Source organism: Eublepharis macularius, chromosome 8, assembly GCF_028583425.1.
Source record: "Eublepharis macularius isolate TG4126 chromosome 8, MPM_Emac_v1.0, whole genome shotgun sequence".
Lineage (NCBI taxonomy): Eukaryota > Metazoa > Chordata > Lepidosauria > Squamata > Eublepharidae > Eublepharis > Eublepharis macularius.
In genome coordinates, this window is record NC_072797.1 from 113813908 (window position 1) to 113831958 (window position 18051).

At 42.5% G+C, this 18051-nt stretch overlaps 1 protein-coding gene across 1 annotated transcript in view; it reads left to right on the forward strand.

Moving 5' to 3' along the window:
- The window catches only part of FOCAD (focadhesin), a 183450-nt gene that overhangs the window by 124182 nt on the left and 41217 nt on the right, over positions 1 to 18051 (forward strand). The window contains exons 22-28 of the mRNA XM_054987115.1: positions 958 to 1050; positions 3186 to 3274; positions 4434 to 4475; positions 6667 to 6775; positions 8073 to 8189; positions 12102 to 12340; positions 14694 to 14783. Of these exons, the coding sequence (XP_054843090.1) occupies positions 958 to 1050; positions 3186 to 3274; positions 4434 to 4475; positions 6667 to 6775; positions 8073 to 8189; positions 12102 to 12340; positions 14694 to 14783 (779 nt within the window). The remainder of the gene's footprint in view (positions 1 to 957; positions 1051 to 3185; positions 3275 to 4433; positions 4476 to 6666; positions 6776 to 8072; positions 8190 to 12101; positions 12341 to 14693; positions 14784 to 18051) is intronic.

Sequence of the window (18051 nt, forward strand, 5' to 3'; positions counted from 1 at the left end):
ATTCCAGACTGCACATGCCTCATTATTGAAAACCCAATGATACCGATACAGCTTCATGAGTAGATTTTTAAAAAAACCTACAAAGTCCAAATTCAGACTAGAACTGTTGTTCTGATTATGGTGTAAATAGATGTGTGTACATATGGCTAACACAGGCTCAAACTGGATGCTACAGCTTACATGTCAGAACTTGAGTCTCTGTCCTAACTCACTGTCACGCTGAAGAACAGGGTATCTTTCCTCTGCAGTTCTCTGTTCAGCTCCAGGGCTCTAGGAAGGGGGGGGGATGTCCTTCCAATTTCCCCCGTGCACCATTTTTGCCAGCCCAGTTTGCCCCTTTCTCTGGTTCTGCATGCCCTCCTCCTCCTCCTCCTCCGTGTGATAGTGAGTTGGGACAAGCACCTGTGTCCTGACCTGCGCAAGATTTATTTATATTTATTTATTATTTATTGATTCAATTTTTAGCCCTCCCTCCCCGCGAATGGGCTCAGGGCGGGGTAGAATAAAATGCTCAGTGCACATTAAAAACATACAAATACATTTAAAAATCCAAACCACAAAACATTTGAAAGAGCATCTCTGATGGCGGGCCCCCTCCAATTCCCCAATCAGTGTTAACAAAAGAGAGGTGGGGATGGGGCCATAGTTGACAATATTCGACTGGCTGCACTTGTAGGGGGGCAGATGATTTCATTGTCCCCCTGGTGAGAGACCGGTAGAGAGGCTTCTGAAAACAATCAAAGACTGGCCTCGACCGTATGCCTGATGGAACAGGCAGGTAATGCCTAGCTTGAGCCATAGTGGGTTGAATCCAGTGATTTCCTCCTATTGGAGGAAGACTCTTTGCTTAGCAATAAGGGGTTGTTTGATCCACCCCAGTAACTGTCTACAACATCAAGTTTGTTTCTGTTCTTTCATACACAAGAAGTCCTTTTTTAGATACGTCCTGTCTTGCAGGTAAACATTCAGCCTTCGGAATGGCACCGCTCTCTGCTGCTTCCTCAGTCTTGGGCAGGATTTATGGAAAGAACATTTCATGCAGCTTTGCAAGTAAGACAAATATATTTGAGTGTAAAGTATGTGTATGTACATGCTGACCTGAGTCATTCAGAATGGGGGAGGGGTCCACTTTAAAGGTTAAAAAATAATAAATGTGCCAAGTATGGCATTTCAGTGTATCCACAAACTTTGAAGCAGAGGGGAAAATCTGTTTGGATATCAAGTTTTTACTTAAGTTTTGTCATCCAGATTTTTTTGGTAGATTAATAATGCCTTTTGGTTTTAACCTACTTATAAAAAAATCCAAATTTACCTTTTCAATAAACCGGAGGGAGGCAGAATGTGCAAAACCTACTGTTCTGATTTTCTAGAATGTGTGCTGATTTCGAGAAATTCGTATTCACCAGTCTTCGAAAGAAGGGTTACCTCACATCATAAACTGGACAGATGGTTGGCCGTTCATTAAAACAGGGTAGCAAAAGTGGCGACCTGCAAGGACTTGTGAAGTGCATCTCATTTCCCCTCCTCCACCATGTCCTCTTTCTCTTCCCATCCCCCCTAGTTTCTCCCCCTTTTCCTGCTTCCATCTCTCCTTCCTTCCCATCTTTGTCTGTCCCCTTGTCTTCACCTCCCCCCTCACTCCCAGCAACCCCCTATGGCCCCGTTGCATGGTGCCAGCTGAGCCAGGCCCAGTTGTGTGGTGGGGAACCTGCAAAGACTTGTAGGGGGGACTTCACTTTTCCTTGTATCCCCTCCCTACACGATTTTCTCCTTCCCTCCTCTCAACAGCCTCCATATGCTCACCTTTCCATAAGTCCTTCTGTCCTTCAAACCCACTAAACAACTTATCTTTTATGTGTCAGCCACCTTCGCCAATATTCCTTAATTTACTAATTTATATACTATACCTTTATCCACAATGGGGGGACCCAGAGCAGCTTTTACATCATTCTCCTTACCTTCATATTATCCTCACAATAACCCTGAGTGAATCACCCAGTGAGCTTCCCAACAGAGTGGTGGTGATTTTAACCTGGCTCTCCCAGATCCGAGTATGAAACGCTAACACTACACTACACTAACTTTTTGGGGATGGCTGCTGTTTAACAGAATTAAGCAGCCTGGCAACTGAGGAGGTAGCAAGTCACCTGGTGGTTGCTATTGTTAACCCTGGCCCCAATGAGTCCTTCCTGAAAGGCCAGCTCAGTCTTGGAAAGGGCCCTGCCCTCTCCCCCTGCCTTTTACTGACAGAAACCAAGCCTGGAATATTGGCTGCACTGTCATGATTGCCTAACTGAGGGCCACTGAGGTCATCTGAGGGCATCTGGTTAAAGCTACAGGCACCCCTTTTATCATTCGGGGCATTTTTCAGCTGTGTAAGAAGATTTGTCCGTTCGTGGCTATTCTCCAGATTTAAGTATCCTTAGATCTTTGCCACTTAGCTGTTAGTATATAAGATGCACACAAGCATTGTTGGATATGGGCAAAAAGTGGTGCTGAAAAATCACCATATGTCTTTAAAATAGTGCCTTACCTTTAGAAAATGTTACCTGTTTTCATATCAAAAGATATTCATGACTAACCCAGAAGTAAAATGAATGACTGCAAAAACAAAACAAATGCTTATTTTCATAGTTGATCTCACAAGACTTCATAATTCTTTAGGTTACCAACATCCATTTCAAATAGATCCTGTGAAATGGTCTCGTCCTATTCTTACGTTTTTAATTTAGAAACTTTCTTTCTTAAATTCCAGAAACAGTTCCTATAGAAATGTCTAAGATGAATTTCAACAAAATCCTTAAGTAATTATTAAGACTAGGTGAACTAAGGTGATAAAAATTGAAATCATGATGAATAATAATGATCTAGACAGGTTTTGGTTTGCTGATACTGCTGCTAATAGTTGGTTTACAAAAACCTCGTAGTAATTGGAGTTTTCGTTAATGAGTCTAATGGTGTTATCTATGCTCCTAGCATAAATGCATCTTCATTCTTCAACACTAGAATTCCATCACCTAACACATAGTTTATTATGCTGGAAGCACTCATAAAGAGCAATTTGATTTGATCGTCGAGTGGACCTTGGGGGAAAGTTTACATCTGTTACGCAAGTGTTCCCCATAGAAATCACTGGATTGCCACCCATGTAAGGTCTCCCGCTGATTTATGTTGTGATTGTGCAGGGAAGGCAGGCCGAGCTGGAGATGCAGTTAAAGCATGGAAGAGAGGGACCTGAAGAAGTGCAATACAAAAAATTTACAGCCTGGCTCTGGTAAGGGAACGCCTGTCTGTTCCTCATCACTTGAAATGGTAGTGCATAAGTGAGGAAAAGAGCAAGAAAGACACTTCAAAGGATTTAAAGTTGCGAGTTTTACTGACTGTGTAAGTGTTAATAATGAAAAGCAGAGATTATCTTCAGTTTAGAGGGAAACAGCAAGATCAAGGTAGGTAAGGATGAATTTATTTGCTGGTGGCTCCCCTTTATTGAGTAGTTGAAAATGGTGGTGGTGGTAGTAGTAGTGCCTTTGAAAACGAAGGTGGTTTGTTTTGGTATAGTCTCTTCGCTAGTGAATGCACAAATACAAACAGAAAAGGCATGCATCTTTTTAAACGACAACATTTTATGATTTTTAGGCTTTAATGTCTTGTAATGCCCATCCTGTCATTAAAAAATCACACCTAATGTATGGGTGTGCGTGTATCTGTACACTATAAAAATCTACTTGCGTTAAATATATATAAAGAAGCTTGAGATTGTTCAACACTGAAACAACGGGATCATCAATATTGCTGACCTACTTCCAGATGTCCTAGAAACTTGAAATTAGGATAAACGCCCTAAAAACCACGAGTAGAAACTAGAAACAATTTTTAAATGGAAATTGAACTCCCCAAAGAAGCAACTTCTATATACCATCTATAAGGTTGAAAATCTGTACACATGTAGCCTGATCAAAACATTATTACCATATAATAAAGGCCAGTTCTGCAACACAGAGCAAGCCAAGTCACAAAGTTGTGTTGTAGGAATTCCATAGCCCCTTCAAACAGCACACACTTGAAATCAGGATTATATTATGGGAAGTTTGATTTCCAGCATTCGCTTGGAATATCTATCTATGCTTACAGAATGTAAACTTGTGCTGTCTCTCATATAAGGACCATCTTTATTTTTGTTAAGTCTAGAGCATTAAGTATGGAGCATTTTAAAGTGCTTTATAAATATTGCATCTTGATGTACCTCCTTTTAGAGTAAATGGTGTATTAGGATTTCAATAAAATATATGCAATACTACCAGATCTTCAGCATAATAAACAGAGTATAATTCAGAGAACCGCATTAGAGATGCTTAAGGGCTCATGTGTGTCAAGTGGGACTTCTAAATTATTTTCATTGAAACTTCATGCTGCTTATTTTTCTCTTTTACCAGGGTCAGAGATATGCTGACTGATGTAATCAAGGGTGCTTCAAAGTAAGATGCTTTTCTCTTAAGAGGGTAATAATGTTTCTTCAGGCTGTGCTTATCAGAGTGTAGTGGCAAAGTCTGTTTTAGTGTGGTCCTTTTATCTTGTTACAAAGCACCTCCTGAAAGGGGAAACTTCTTTGACCAGTTTAGTCCTGCCTTGTTTAAAGCAGCAGTGATCCTATGGAGTCTGACTGAGAGAGACGCATTGGGTGGGTGGGTGGGGGTGTTTGTTTTTCTAGGGCTGAGATGAAGCTGGAGAGGCGGAGATAAGCATGTATCACCAAAATAAAACAAAAAAGTCTTTGTCCCATGCAATACCCTCTCTTTCCCCAATGACAGCAGAGCAGGGTGAAAATGTCCATCCATTCAGAGCGAGTCTCTTCCAGCCCTTCTTCTGATTTGGGTTTGTTGAGTCATTATATAGTCAAATATGATTGGCTGTATAATGCTGATGCCTGCACAGTCCTTAATTGGCTGGAATCACTATAGGAATAAATGGCTGCTGCTGCTGCTTAAATGACATTGAAGCTGGAGACAGGGGAAAGAAGCAGGTACGAACATGCGATCAATAATAAGCAAGAAAATAAATGTGGGATAGTTTCAAGAAATTTTCCACCCCACTTTGTTTTGCTATGAATTTTTTTAATGGGTGAAAATTTGGTGTAGCCCTAGTTTCTTCTGCCCCCTTCCTCATAGGAAGTCCAAATGTCACATAAAAGTGGAAGACCCTTCACAGGTGGGTCAGTCTAAACTTGTCTAAAGCAGTGGATGAGAGTGTGATTTAAAGTGCCAAGGGACATGCAGGTGTGGAAAATAAACCATCTTCCTGCTTGCTACCGTTTCCCCTTTCAGTTCATGTTTTGAGATCTTGTCCCCTCTCCTGCTACTTTGTGATAAATGCAGGGCTTTTTTTCAGCGGGAATGCGGTGGAACGGAGTTCCGGAACCTCTTGAAAATGGTCACATGGCCGGTGGCCCCGCCCCCTGATCTCCAGACAGAGGGGAGTTTAGATTGCCCTCCACGCCGTCTGGAGATCAGGGGGCGGGGCCACCAGCCATGAGACCATTTTCTCTGAGGGCAACCCGCTGAGTTCCACGACCTCTTTTCCCAGAAAAAAAGCCCTGGATAAATGTGGTTAGTATTACAGGGAGAAGAAAAGCATGAGGGCAGGGGCTGTTGAAGGGGAATTGTGGGATTATTATTACCCTTTCTCAGCCTGGTGAGCAACACCGGGTGAGCAACATCTAGATCCAAGATGGCTTAGTGGAACATATTGGTTGAAGTATCCCAGCCAAGCTAGGTTATTCCCAGGAAGTTATTTCAGCTACGCTACCTTCTTAAAATCCTTTGTTTGTAGAAAACAGAAGATACCCTCACCTCAAGAATTAAATGTTCAGAAGTACTCAGGTTCTTGCAATTTGCCCTGGATCTCAGAGGGCAGTAATTTAGTACCTTCAGGGGGCAGGTATTGGTGCTCTCTGATTCTGTATGTTAATGATAATGATGGTGTATAAATATAATTGTAATCCTGAATTTTATGAGCAGGAAGCCTCTTCCAACTCTTTCTCTCTCACACGCGCTTTCTTCGTGGATTGCCTCAGGTCAGCCTTCCTGAAGTCTTCCTGTTCCATATGCACAGGAGCTTCTCCCACTCTGTTGACATCATCTTCATAATCCCTGACTGCAAGAGATTACTGGATGAAGATTACCCCTTCCCTTTTCCCTTGCCAATATAGAAAGAAATTCGTAGGAGAACCTTTGATTGAGTTTGTGAAGGTGGTGCTGTGTAAAACAGTAGATGTCTAATGTAATAATCATCATAAATTGTATTAAAGACCATGAGATTCTGTATTCTAATATATTCTTTAGTGCTTGCAAAACGGTTTGAATAGCTGATATAAATCCCCAAGGGAACCACGCCCGAAACACCCTTCTTTTCAACCCAGAATGCTATAAGCGATATTATTACTAGAGGAAATTTCTAAGGGAATTCTTGTAACATCTTTTTAAAAATGGGAAATGCTCTCTGTGTCAGTGAAAACTTGGTGAAAGCCATTCTCATTCTGAGTGAACCTTCTGGGCTATATTGTGATGGAGTATCTTCTGAAGTGACCTGTATGATAAGTGACTTATAAGTTCCTTCCTTTTATTAAAAAAAAAAATCTCCTGTTTCTCTTCTTTCATTCATCTTCAACAGGGACAGCCCTGTAGTGAAAGGCAATTGTCTTCTAGCTTTAACAGGTCTTGCTGTGGCAGTAGCAAAACATGAGAAGGGGCTTTCTTCGGATACCGAAGAAGGACTTAATGTGAGTTCAAGCTTTTGATTGCAGATCTTCAGTTTTCCACACTCAACCTGCTAGTGTAACTGAATAGAGAATGCCATCTGGAGAGCCAGTTTGGTGTACTGATGATTAGGAGTGGCAGGACTCTAATCTGGAAAACCAGGTTTGATTCCCCACTTCTCTGCTTGAAGCCAGCTGGATGACCTAGGGTCAATCACAGCTCAGCCCCACCCACCTTACAAGGTGATTGTTGTGGGGATAATAAGAACATATTTTGTAAACCGGTCTGAGTGGGTGTTAAATTGTCCTGAAGGGCAGTATATAAATTGAAAGTTGTTGTTATGTTCATCACTTCAAATTCTCATTGGAAATACTTTTGTCTGAAACCTTATTGGAAACTTTTGTCTGAAACCTCATTGGAAGGCATATGGGTGATGCTGGACGGTGCCCCTCCCCCCTAGTGGGGGGGTGAGATTTTGTGCTCTCCTGCCCAAAGACCTCACATCTTTATATGATTGCTGTAATCTGCTCTATAGATGGTGATAGATGAATGTATAACGTGCTGCTATGTTTTTATTGTTATAGCTGTATTTATATGGTGGTAATATATGTTTTAAATGAATGATATGTATTATTTATATTTTCAATGGCTACTGCTGATGAATTGTGTAGTGTGTTTTAAATTGTTGTGATCCGCCCTGAGCCCACTTGGTTGGGGAGGGCGGACTATAAATTTAAGTAAATAAATAAATAAATACATAAATAAATAAACTGGGCAGTCAGTAGGTACAAAATGTTAATTAGCAAAACCTCTGTATTTTGTCCACTTAAGGCTACAAACTATGTAAACATCAGTTGAAATCAATAAGACCTCTGAGTAAAGATAGTTAAAACTGTTCTGTAAATCTTTTTAAACATACAGTTCTTCTGTTCAAGGTGCAACCAATTTTTAGTGTTATGCTCGGAGAACACAGTAGTAATATTCAAATATTATCAAATATTCTGAATTTCTATCGTTGCCTGAAATATGTCCTGAAACTAAATATAGAACTGGGCAAATATTTAGGTAAGTTTGAATTACTGGGGTGGATCTAATCATCCTCTCAGTAGCCTTCCTTCAACCTAAGGAGCTTTCGTCCAGCATAAGTGGCTCTTCTTCCAGTGGAAGAGCCATCTAATTTGGAGGAAGGCTCCTTAGATTGGCAGAAGGCTTCAAACTTAAGCCAAAAGGAAGGGACAGAAACTTTGCACAGTGAAGTGGTATGATAGGGGTAGGATTCAACCTGCTAGAGGCTTATGGTATGTCTGCTGTTTCTTTCAGATTGAGCCAGACTTTCTTCTAACCAAGCATTGGCTTTCCATGGTCATAGATACTCTCCTTAGTATTATAGACAGTCACTATCACCCTAAGGGTCGGATTTTTCCGTGGTTTCATCAGGTCAGTATGTAAGTTTAAGTAGATTTACAAGAAAAGTTCCAGTGATATGTATTGTGTATTGTTGTATCTGTAGACCGGTTTGCAGTTAATTTTAATCTTCATGTGAGAAGAAGGGGTTGGGTTTCACAAGATTTCTGGAGGGTGGATCTTCCTCCCACTTTTCTCTGTAACCCCCCTTTCCAAGCTGATACAGTAGATCTTTGCTTTGTGGCACAGAGGGGGCTACAATAAGAAGGGGGGATTAGGTGGAATAGCTCACCTCTCTTATGCAAGCAGAGAGGTCATAGAGCAATTGGTATTTTGGAATTCTAAATGGCATCTGTTCTAAAGTACATTCTCAAAGTGGTAACTATGGAATCCCCCTTCATTCCAAAAAGATAGAGCTTGCGGTGAGTACTTGGTTATATGAAACATAAATAATATCTTTGTATGTATGTTAGACTTTCTGTATGGTGTACTCTGGGCAAATGATGAATCAGGAAATTAAAATCCAAGAGTTATGGGTCACCTGCAGAAGAAGGAAATTTGCTTAGTCATTGCCTCTACAGAGCACAAACACCTGCAGCCTAGGAATATTGTGCGGTAGAAACACACTGATCTATAAGGCAGCAGAAAGGAAGTCTGGGAAGAGGACCCTCAGTCACTGACGGGGGGGGGGAGTTAAATATTTGCGGAACCAGAAAAGATTTCTCCCTCTCCTAGCTCCTGCTACATACAGAATTCTTTCTCACAGTCTCTCATTCATACAAATCTCATTCATAGACTCTCATTCATACAAATCTTCAGTTCCCTAAACACTTGCAGATTGTTAAAGCTTGTATTTACCCAGTTGAAAGTAAGCTCAATTGATGGCCTTACAGTTATACTATTTAAAGTTTGCTCAGCCCCTTCAAAACCTGTTATCTTTCATTTTTCCTATGAATGTTTCATTTAAATGAAACATTTTTTTTGAAAAAGTACATGGGGAGAGGGTTAGGACTTGCCTGTGCCAGCTATTTTGTGGTGGTATCTATTCCTCTTTCGCAGAATTCCAGAAGTGCCCCACTATAGGGAGATAGGGAAAGACCAGATCATAGTTGAAAGAACCAGTTGGGCAAAGTTTGGTAGTGAGCCTTGAGTGAGTAGCCATAGGTAAGTTGGTGTCTGGGAGTGAGACTTAAATGATTGACTAAGCAGTAGTAACCTCTTAGAACCTGGAAACTGGGTTAAAGCAGGCTAAAACTACTTTTACAAGCAACTTCAGGACGCTGTTGAAAATGGTATCCTTGTGTCATATTCTTCTTTCTGCCCCATGACATTTATCACTCCATATTCTGACATCATCATGTTGTGAATTGCTGTGAGCATGACCCAGTGGGTCAAGGAACAGGAAGATTTGCAACATGAGGATGTTATCATATAGAATAAATTAACCTAAATATGCAAGCAAGACAAAAAACTTGGCCATTTTCAGCAGCATCCCTGTGTTAGTCGTGAATGATGTTTAGCTCCAGTCTGAAAGAGCTAGAAGCTCTTCGATCAATCTTCAGTCAGTTTGATGGACTGCAAGCCTAATATTAGGTTCAGGGCCAGGTCAGGGAGCCCTGACATTTTCCTAAGGCTGGATATAATTAGCCTCTGATTGGGCTTCACCCAGGATGAATGACACTAAGGGACCCTGGGCCAGCTCAAAGGCCTTTAGTCTTGAGAAAGGGAAAGACTCTTGTGTATTATGGCTCCTAATTGTAAGGATCTACCAAGCAACTCTCAAAGGACTTCACTGCAGGCAGTAAAAGAACTTTATTGAAAAGCTGCTAGTCTCAAGAGCTTACTCCATCTTTGCCAGGAATGACGTTCACATGCAAGCATTAAACATATATAGGTTTCCAGAGCGCGGGCAAAATCTAAGCTCCTCCCCCCCCAGTCTAACAGTTGGCTAAGCTCAGAGGGAAAACATCTAAGCAGGAAAACAGCAGGACTGATGTATGGGGTTTTCAAGGTTGCGGCATCTGGGAAAGCGCCTCTTCCCAGACTACAGAGAGAGGCCCTGGTGCAGATCGGAGGTTCATAGAGATAACAGCAGGAACTATGCCTTCCTTGGTTAGTTTCACATCACAGGTTCAAAAAACAAGACAAGTAACATTTGCAGGTGAGTAAAAGAATAGCATAACCATAACATGAAGCATTAGACCACAGTTATGACAGCAGGGCGTTGCTGAGTATGGCAGGTGATGCTGAGCACCTGACACTAATTTCTGGTTGGTGGGATGTGGGAGAAGCATTTTCATGAGGTCCTGGATGCAGTGTTGCAAGAAGTTTTCTGTTCACCTAATAACTCCCCTTCTTTGCTTCTGGTCCTGAAGTCCAACGCTACTTTTCCATTACTACACCCTGCATGCACTCTGAGCCTGATCTGTGTGTGTGCAGATTCACAGCTAAATAAAAGCTCCCCCCTCCCTGCCCTGCACCTGCCTTAGCTTGTGAAAACTGAGCCTGATACCAGCCTCTGATTCCCTCACAGTGAGAGAGGAAGAGTGCAAGCTAAACGTACAGTCCCGTGGTGCGACCTCAGTTAAACAAGGGGCTGTGCTGTAGTATTGAGGCGTCACACTGAGCTCTCATGTTTCCATTCTAACCCAGACACTCTTTTTAAGTACAGAAGGGAGAATGAGAGAGCTACATTGTTCTCTTCCCCCTACGCTTTCACAAAGAGAGAGGATTTGATGTTGCCTGGAGGCAATTGTTACTTGCCACAGGTGACCCAGCTAATTGCAAGAGTGTGCTGAATTGCTATGGCTGTCCTTGCAGGCCGCAAAAAGAAAGCAGGTTGCCAGCTGTAGATATTGGAAATGCCATTGCACAAAAGTCCCCAGTAACACTGCTTCCTGTAGGTAGGTCTGGAAACAATGGCAGCATTCTGTTGCTAGCTCTCCTGAAGATAAAAGTTCTGAGGCTCAGCCAAATAAGTCCACCTGTTTATTAATTGAGCGAGACTTCTGTACTCCAAAACTGTTCTCCAAAGAGTGACTCACAAAAGTCTTGAGATACTCAGTCTGAACGGATGTGTGTTTTGTAAACAGTTCTCGCTCTTTTTTTTTTTTACAAAGGTGGAGACCTCATTTTTGTGGCAGAAAAATTATTTTCATTCGTTTTTCTATTGTGTCTGTCGTATTTTTATTTTTGTTCATAGGTGTGCATTGCTAAATGAGGCATGCTCTGCTTTTTTCATGTAATCACATGGCTGCTTTTTTTGCTATTGTGTGTAGGAGAGTTATCATTTTGTGCAGCTATGTGTTTTTGTATTCCTTTTCTATAGCTGTACATTTTAGAAGGATCTCAGTTTGTATTCATTTAACTGTTCTGAGCTGTGTCTAGAGTACACTCATGGGCAACGGGTGGAGTGGTACAAAAAGGTTTATTTAAATATTCTCAAATGAATAATCAGTATTAAAAATTACGATGTACTACTGCTAACCTCTTTGCATTCAATATTCACCATTTCTGCAGGAGCTGCAAATATTCCTATGCTTGACACATCTTTTTGAGTGGTGCTGCATTGCCCTCTCTCCCCCCCCCTCCGCATGGCGTCTCGATAAATTCCAGTAAAGCTGTAATTATGGAATTAATTAACATTCACAGTGACATTTTTATTTACATATACAGGAACAGGGTCATTCAGTCCCATCTGTTTTTTTTTTCAAGTGAGATTTTTTTTTAAAAAAACTTGCATTTTCTCCGTTGAAAGCATATTAATTGCTTACTTTAAGATCTGAAAACAAATCATCAGTGAGCAAAGCGGCAGGCAGGCAGCGCTGTCTAAGTGAAACATAAAGTTGGTTTTTATATTTCTTAGAATTCTGTGCAATTCAGATAAGATGTTCTTCAGATAAGATGCCACATTTTTTTAAAAAACAGAATTATTTTGTCTCCTAGAAATCCTACTCTGGTGAAAATACTGCCAGTGCCATTGCTCGTTCCTGTGCAGCAATGGCTTTGTCTCTCTTGGTGCCTGTTTTTATTGTATCCCACAAGGAGAAGATTGAGGAAGTCCTGAATATGCTGGTTGCTATGCTTCCTGGGAAACCGAATGCGGATGAGTCTCAGGCTGTTCAAATTCACATGGGCCTTGCCTTGGGGATGTTTATCTCACGGATATATGAAGAGAAAGTCAGGTATGGATTACCTTGTACAGCAGGTGTGTAAATAACTTTTCTGCCTTCCCATGTGAGGCATTTAAATGATACAGAGCCGCGTGTTTAGATTTCTGCGCTTAACAGTTCCCAAGGCATTCTGAAAGATTATTTCACGATCTCTTATGTATTCCTCCCTGAGCCTCTCTCTGAATTACTTTGCTTTACTGTATTGGATATTTGCTCCAGTATTTTGGTCCCTTCCAGAATGACGTGGTGTTTGGAGGGCCAGCTTTCATGTTATGTTGGGAACTGCCCACTTCTCTCTCTTAGAAAACTAAGTCAGTTTTTTAAAAGATCCAGGCTGTGTGGGTGGCTGTCTTGCTGTGGCTCCTGTACTGTGTGTCTAGTGTGTTTCTCTACTTTGTTTTTAGGATGGATATTGATCGGGTTGGGAGCAACCTTGGTATTAGTTCTATCCAAATGGCACAGGGCTTCTGACACTAGCTTCATGGCCTGTGAAGGAGTTGGGCTATAGCAGCTGCCACACCTTGAAACCACTCTGCATGTTAATCAATAGAATTTTGACTGGAGATGTTTGTACCGCTTTGGAGTCCGTGCATGCAGCAGACAGTTTTTACAAAATGGTTCCCCATCTAAAAAGCTCCCTGCAAATAGTACAGTAGCACATCAGGAACAGTTGTTGTGCTTGCAAGGAGTTTGTCTCAAACGTGAGGTAGCCTTCAAAATTAACAGTTCTCCTGCCTGCAGAAAAGAAACTGCCCAGCAACTGGATTGTAGTTGTCACTGGTGGTGACTGGCTGTATATGTAAGTCCTGTTACTACATAATGTGTGAGTTGTGCTAGAATAGATAAAAGTGTGTCAGTTGACCTAGAGGGCATTGTTTGGTAAACACAAGCAAATGAGTAACTGCCACTTACAGAACATTATTAAAAAAGAAAAAGAAATTTAGCTGAATGTAATATTTGCAGGAGGACCCAAGAAGAGCCCTGCCGGATCAGGCCAAGTGTACATGTAGCCTGTGGCTGAGGAGAGGCTGTGGCTCACAGGTTGAGCATCTGCTTTACAAGCTGGAGGTCCCAGGTTCAGTCCCTGGAATCTTCGGTTTAAAAAGGATCCGGAAGTAGGTGATGGGGAACATCTCCAGAACGCGGCTATGAGTCCAAGTATAAACCGATGGTCCAACTGAATGCAAGGCGGTTCTATGAGTTCATCATCCTGTTTCCCATAACACCATACCAGCCACCCTTGAAGGCCCACAGGAGGGGCATGAAGGCCAAAGCCTCTTCCTGCTGCTGTCCCCCTATTAACTGCGTTATTTAACATGGAGGTTCCATTCAGCTCTCATGGCTATTAACTACTTCCTCCATGAATTTGTCTGCTGCCCTTTTAAAGTCATCTACTTAGTAACCAAAAAGGAGCCCCATGGCGCAGAGTGGTAAGCTGCAGTACTGCAGTCCAAGCTCTGCTCACGACCTGAGTTCGATCCCAGCGGAAGCTGGGTTCAGGTAGCCCACTCAAGGTTGACTCAGCCTTCCATCCTCCCAAGGTCGGTAAAATGAGTATTCGGTTTCCTGGGGGTAAAGTGTAGATGACTGGGGAAGGCAATGGCAAACCTCCCATAAAAAGTCAGCCTAGAAAACATCATGATGTGACGTCCCCCCATGGGTCAGTAATGACTTGGTGCTTGCACAGGGGACTACTTTTACCTTTACCTACTTAGTAACCATCACTACATCCTGTGGCTGCAAGTTCCATACGTCAATTGTGTGCTGTGTAAAGAATTAATTTCATTTGTCTGGCCAGAATCTATGGTACATCACTTGCATGTGTACTCCTATGAGTACTTTGAGAGAGTGAGTGAACGTTGTCTCCACACCATGCATACTCTGTCAGGGTGGTTGTGTGTATGGTAGCACTACATCACTTTTAATGGAGCGTATTTGAAACTACTTTATATCAAGTAACAGTTTTCCTGTTTAGCTTAGTATTGTCCAGTGTGACTATGGGTCACACTACAAGTGACGAATGACACTTGCCTGGCAAGTGAACAGACTCACGTGTATTCCTCCCTGTTCACTTGCCATTCACTTGCTCTCCCCTTGATCACGTAAAGCGCAAGTGAACAGGGAGGAATACACGTGAGTCTGTTCACTTGCCAGGCAAGTGTCATTCGTCACTTGTAGTGCGACCCTGATTGTCCGGGCATCTTTTGCAACATCTGAAACCTGAGATCCTTTAATAGGAGATGCCAAAGGCTAGTCCGGGAATCTTCTACATACTAGCCATGTATGCTATCACTGAGTCACAGCTCCCCCACAAGAGAAGAAAATTAAGCAGCAGAAAATTATTTCCTGTGTTATTTTCTTGCAGTGATGTATCAGACAAACAAATGAATCTGCTTTTGATGAAGTCTCTGGATACATTAGAGGACTGCTGCTTTGACACAAGTCTAGAATATAAGTAAGTATGTTATATAGTTGCTTGCATTTTGACTTGGACAGACCACTGTGGTGTAAGGATAACCTAGGGTTGAATCCCAGCTCAGCCGTAAATCTTCACCGAGTGACCTTGAATCAGACAAAGAAACTCAGACGAACTTATCTATAAAGATGCAACAAGGATAAAATGGGGTAACCTTACATAAAGTATGCTGACTTCCGTGTAAGAACAAAAGGAGATAAACAGGAAAATAGGAACAAATCATACTCTCTAATGAGGTCTGGATTTTCCAGCATGAAAAAAAATGCACGCTTGCTAATTTACCTTGTTACCTAAAGTACCTTTTAAAATTTTATTTATATTTACTTAGATATTTATACCCCACTTTTCTCCCCAATGTGGCGCCAAAGCTGCTTACATCCTCCTCCCTTCTTCCATTTTATTCTCACAACAATCTTGTGAGGTAAGCTGGGCTCAAAATCACCCTCTGAGCTTCCCTGGCAGAGCGGGGATTTACTCCTGGGTTTCTCAGATTCTAAGCCAGTGCTCTGACCATTACACCACGCTGCTTAACAGGCACCATGACAAAAAGAAAATTCTCAAAATATCTCATCAATTTTGCCATCTTGCATTTCCCACATGTAGTGCCTGGGGGTCTTGCTTTCTTCAGACATACATGTAGTCAGGGCTTTTTTTCTGGGAAAAGAGGTGATGGAACTCAGTGGGTTGCCCTCAGAGAAAATGGTCACATGGCTGGTGGCCCCGCCCCCTGATCCCCAGACAGAGGGGAGTTGAGATTGCCCTCCGCACCACTCCAGCAGTGGTGTTGTGTGGTGCCAGTGTGGTGTTGTGGTTTGAGTGTCGGACTAGGATTTGAGAGGCTCAAGTTCAAACTCGCACTCTGCCATGGAAGCTTGCTCGGTGACCCTGGGCCAGTAATACACTCAGCCTAACCTACCACATCGGGCTGTTGCTGGGGTGGGGGGAGGATAAAATAGAGGAGAGGAGAATGATGTGAGCAGGGCTTTTTTCTGGGAAAAGAGGTGGTGGAACTCAGTGGGTTGCCCTTGGAGAAAATAATCACATGGCCACTGAGGCGCAGAGGGCAATCTCAACTCCCCTCTGTCTGGAGATCAGGGGGCGGGGCCACCAGCCATGTGACCATTTTCAAGAGTTTCCAGAACTCTGTTCCCCCGCGTTCCCCCCTGAAAAAAAGCCCTGCATGCAGTTATTTGTTACATTTTTATCCCCCTTTCTTTTAAGGAGCTCAGTGTGACATGCAGAGTCTCCCAGTCTCCCCCCCCCACACACCATTTTATTCTCACTGTATGTAGCCTTGTGCAACAGATTCCAGAGATGTTGCTGTTGTTAGCCAGTTGCACCACTGCCAAAAAAAGAGAGAGAGAGAGATTAGACTGGGTGGGTGATGGCCACCACAACACATTTATCATAGATGCACAGTGTACTCTATAAATCATGAGCAAGATTCATGAGTTTCATCCATGCATCTATGGTAAATGTGTTGTGGCCATCTCCGTCTTGGCTTATATGTATGTATATGTATACGTGTGTGTGTATGTATACGCACATACACATACATACATACATACATACCTTTACGCATATACACAGGGATTTTTTTCTGCGAAAAGAAGTGGGGGAACTCTTACCTGGGGCAACTTGTTACTTGGTGCCCTTGTTACTATACATGCATGCATTTTGCACACATGTGCTCCCAGGACTGCATGAAGATGTCATTTCCAGGAAGTGATGTCATCGCATATGGTGCGCCCCCCCCCCGGAGAAAGAAAAAGAAAAGAAGGGAAAGAAAGAAGGAAAGACATGGAAAGAGGGAGGGAGGAAGGAAGGAAAGCAAGAAAGCAAGCTTCAGCTGGGATGGGGGGAATCCCTCTTCTCTCAGTTGAAGTTTAAAGCTCATTTGGGGCTTCCCTGGCTTCAGCTGGCCTGTGGGGAAGTCTTGTGCTACAGGGAGAGGTGCCGGAATGCCATTCCACTGTGTTTCGGTTGAAAAAAAGCTCTCTATATACCTATTCCTATACCTATACCTATACAATGGGAATATATTGTGGAGAAAAGTGGCCTTGACTGTTCTTCATGATGTATTTTCATAGAAGCTAGAGATGTGTTGAATCTGTAATATTTACCTGTTATAAAACAGCGGTGTGTAAAGTGGTTATAAGAGACACATAAACAGAGCTTCATGCTCTGGAGCTCAGGTACAACTCCTTGTGGATAAAAAAAGAAATAAATCAGGATGTTCCACCGCCAAAAGGAGTTTTTATGAAATTACTTTGCAAATGGGGTTTTGTTGCTTTTTGCAGCAATGGAGTTTCTCAGAAATTATGAGCTCTGTGCAGTTTGTGGAAAAGTGCATCCAGAGTTGTATCCACCTGGGACTGCTTCTCTGATTACATTTTTTTCTACTGAGGTAATCTCAGCATAGGAAAAGTATTTGAAGAACGTTCTTTTTTCCATGAACTGCACTGATCAAGAAGTCATTTCAGGCAAAGAACAACTCTGTTTAAGAAAAACACCATACCATGGAACTCTCTCATTCATTTGTAGCGTTTTATTTATTAATTTTAATTTACCCCATTTTTCTTTCCAGCAGGGACCCAAAACAGCTCACATCCAGGGCTTTTTTTCAGGGGGAACGCGGGGGAACGGAGTTCCGGAACCTCTTGAAAATGGTCACATGGCTGGTGGCCCCGCCCCCTGATCTCCAGACAGAGGGGAGTTGAGATTGCCCTCTGCGCCTCAGTGGCCATGTGATTATTTTCTCCAAGGGCAACCCACTGAGTTCCACCACCTCTTTTCCCAGAAAAAAGCCCTGCTCACATCATTCTCCTCTCCTCTATTTTATCCTCCCCCCACCCCAGCAACAGCCCGATGTGGTAGGTTAGGCTGAGTGTATTACTGGCCCAGGGTCACCGAGCAAGCTTCCATGGCAGAGTGCGAGTTTGAACTTGAGCCTCTCAAATCCTAGTCCGACACTCAAACCACAACACCACACTGGCATTCTGCGAGTAGGCATATAAGTGACATTTGAATGGAAAAATCTTGAACGTATTTCTCATTGGGCTCTGTCTTAGAAATGGGTTGCTCCTGCACGAACGTAACGCATTACCTGACTTTACAAGATGTTAACAGAAAGCCACGTGCAAACAAGTAGGATAACATGTCATGCGAAGGTAGATGTCGGGTGCAGAACATCTTGTTTCTTGAACTGGGAGCAGCAGGCCAGAGAGGGGTGGGGAGATTTGCTTAC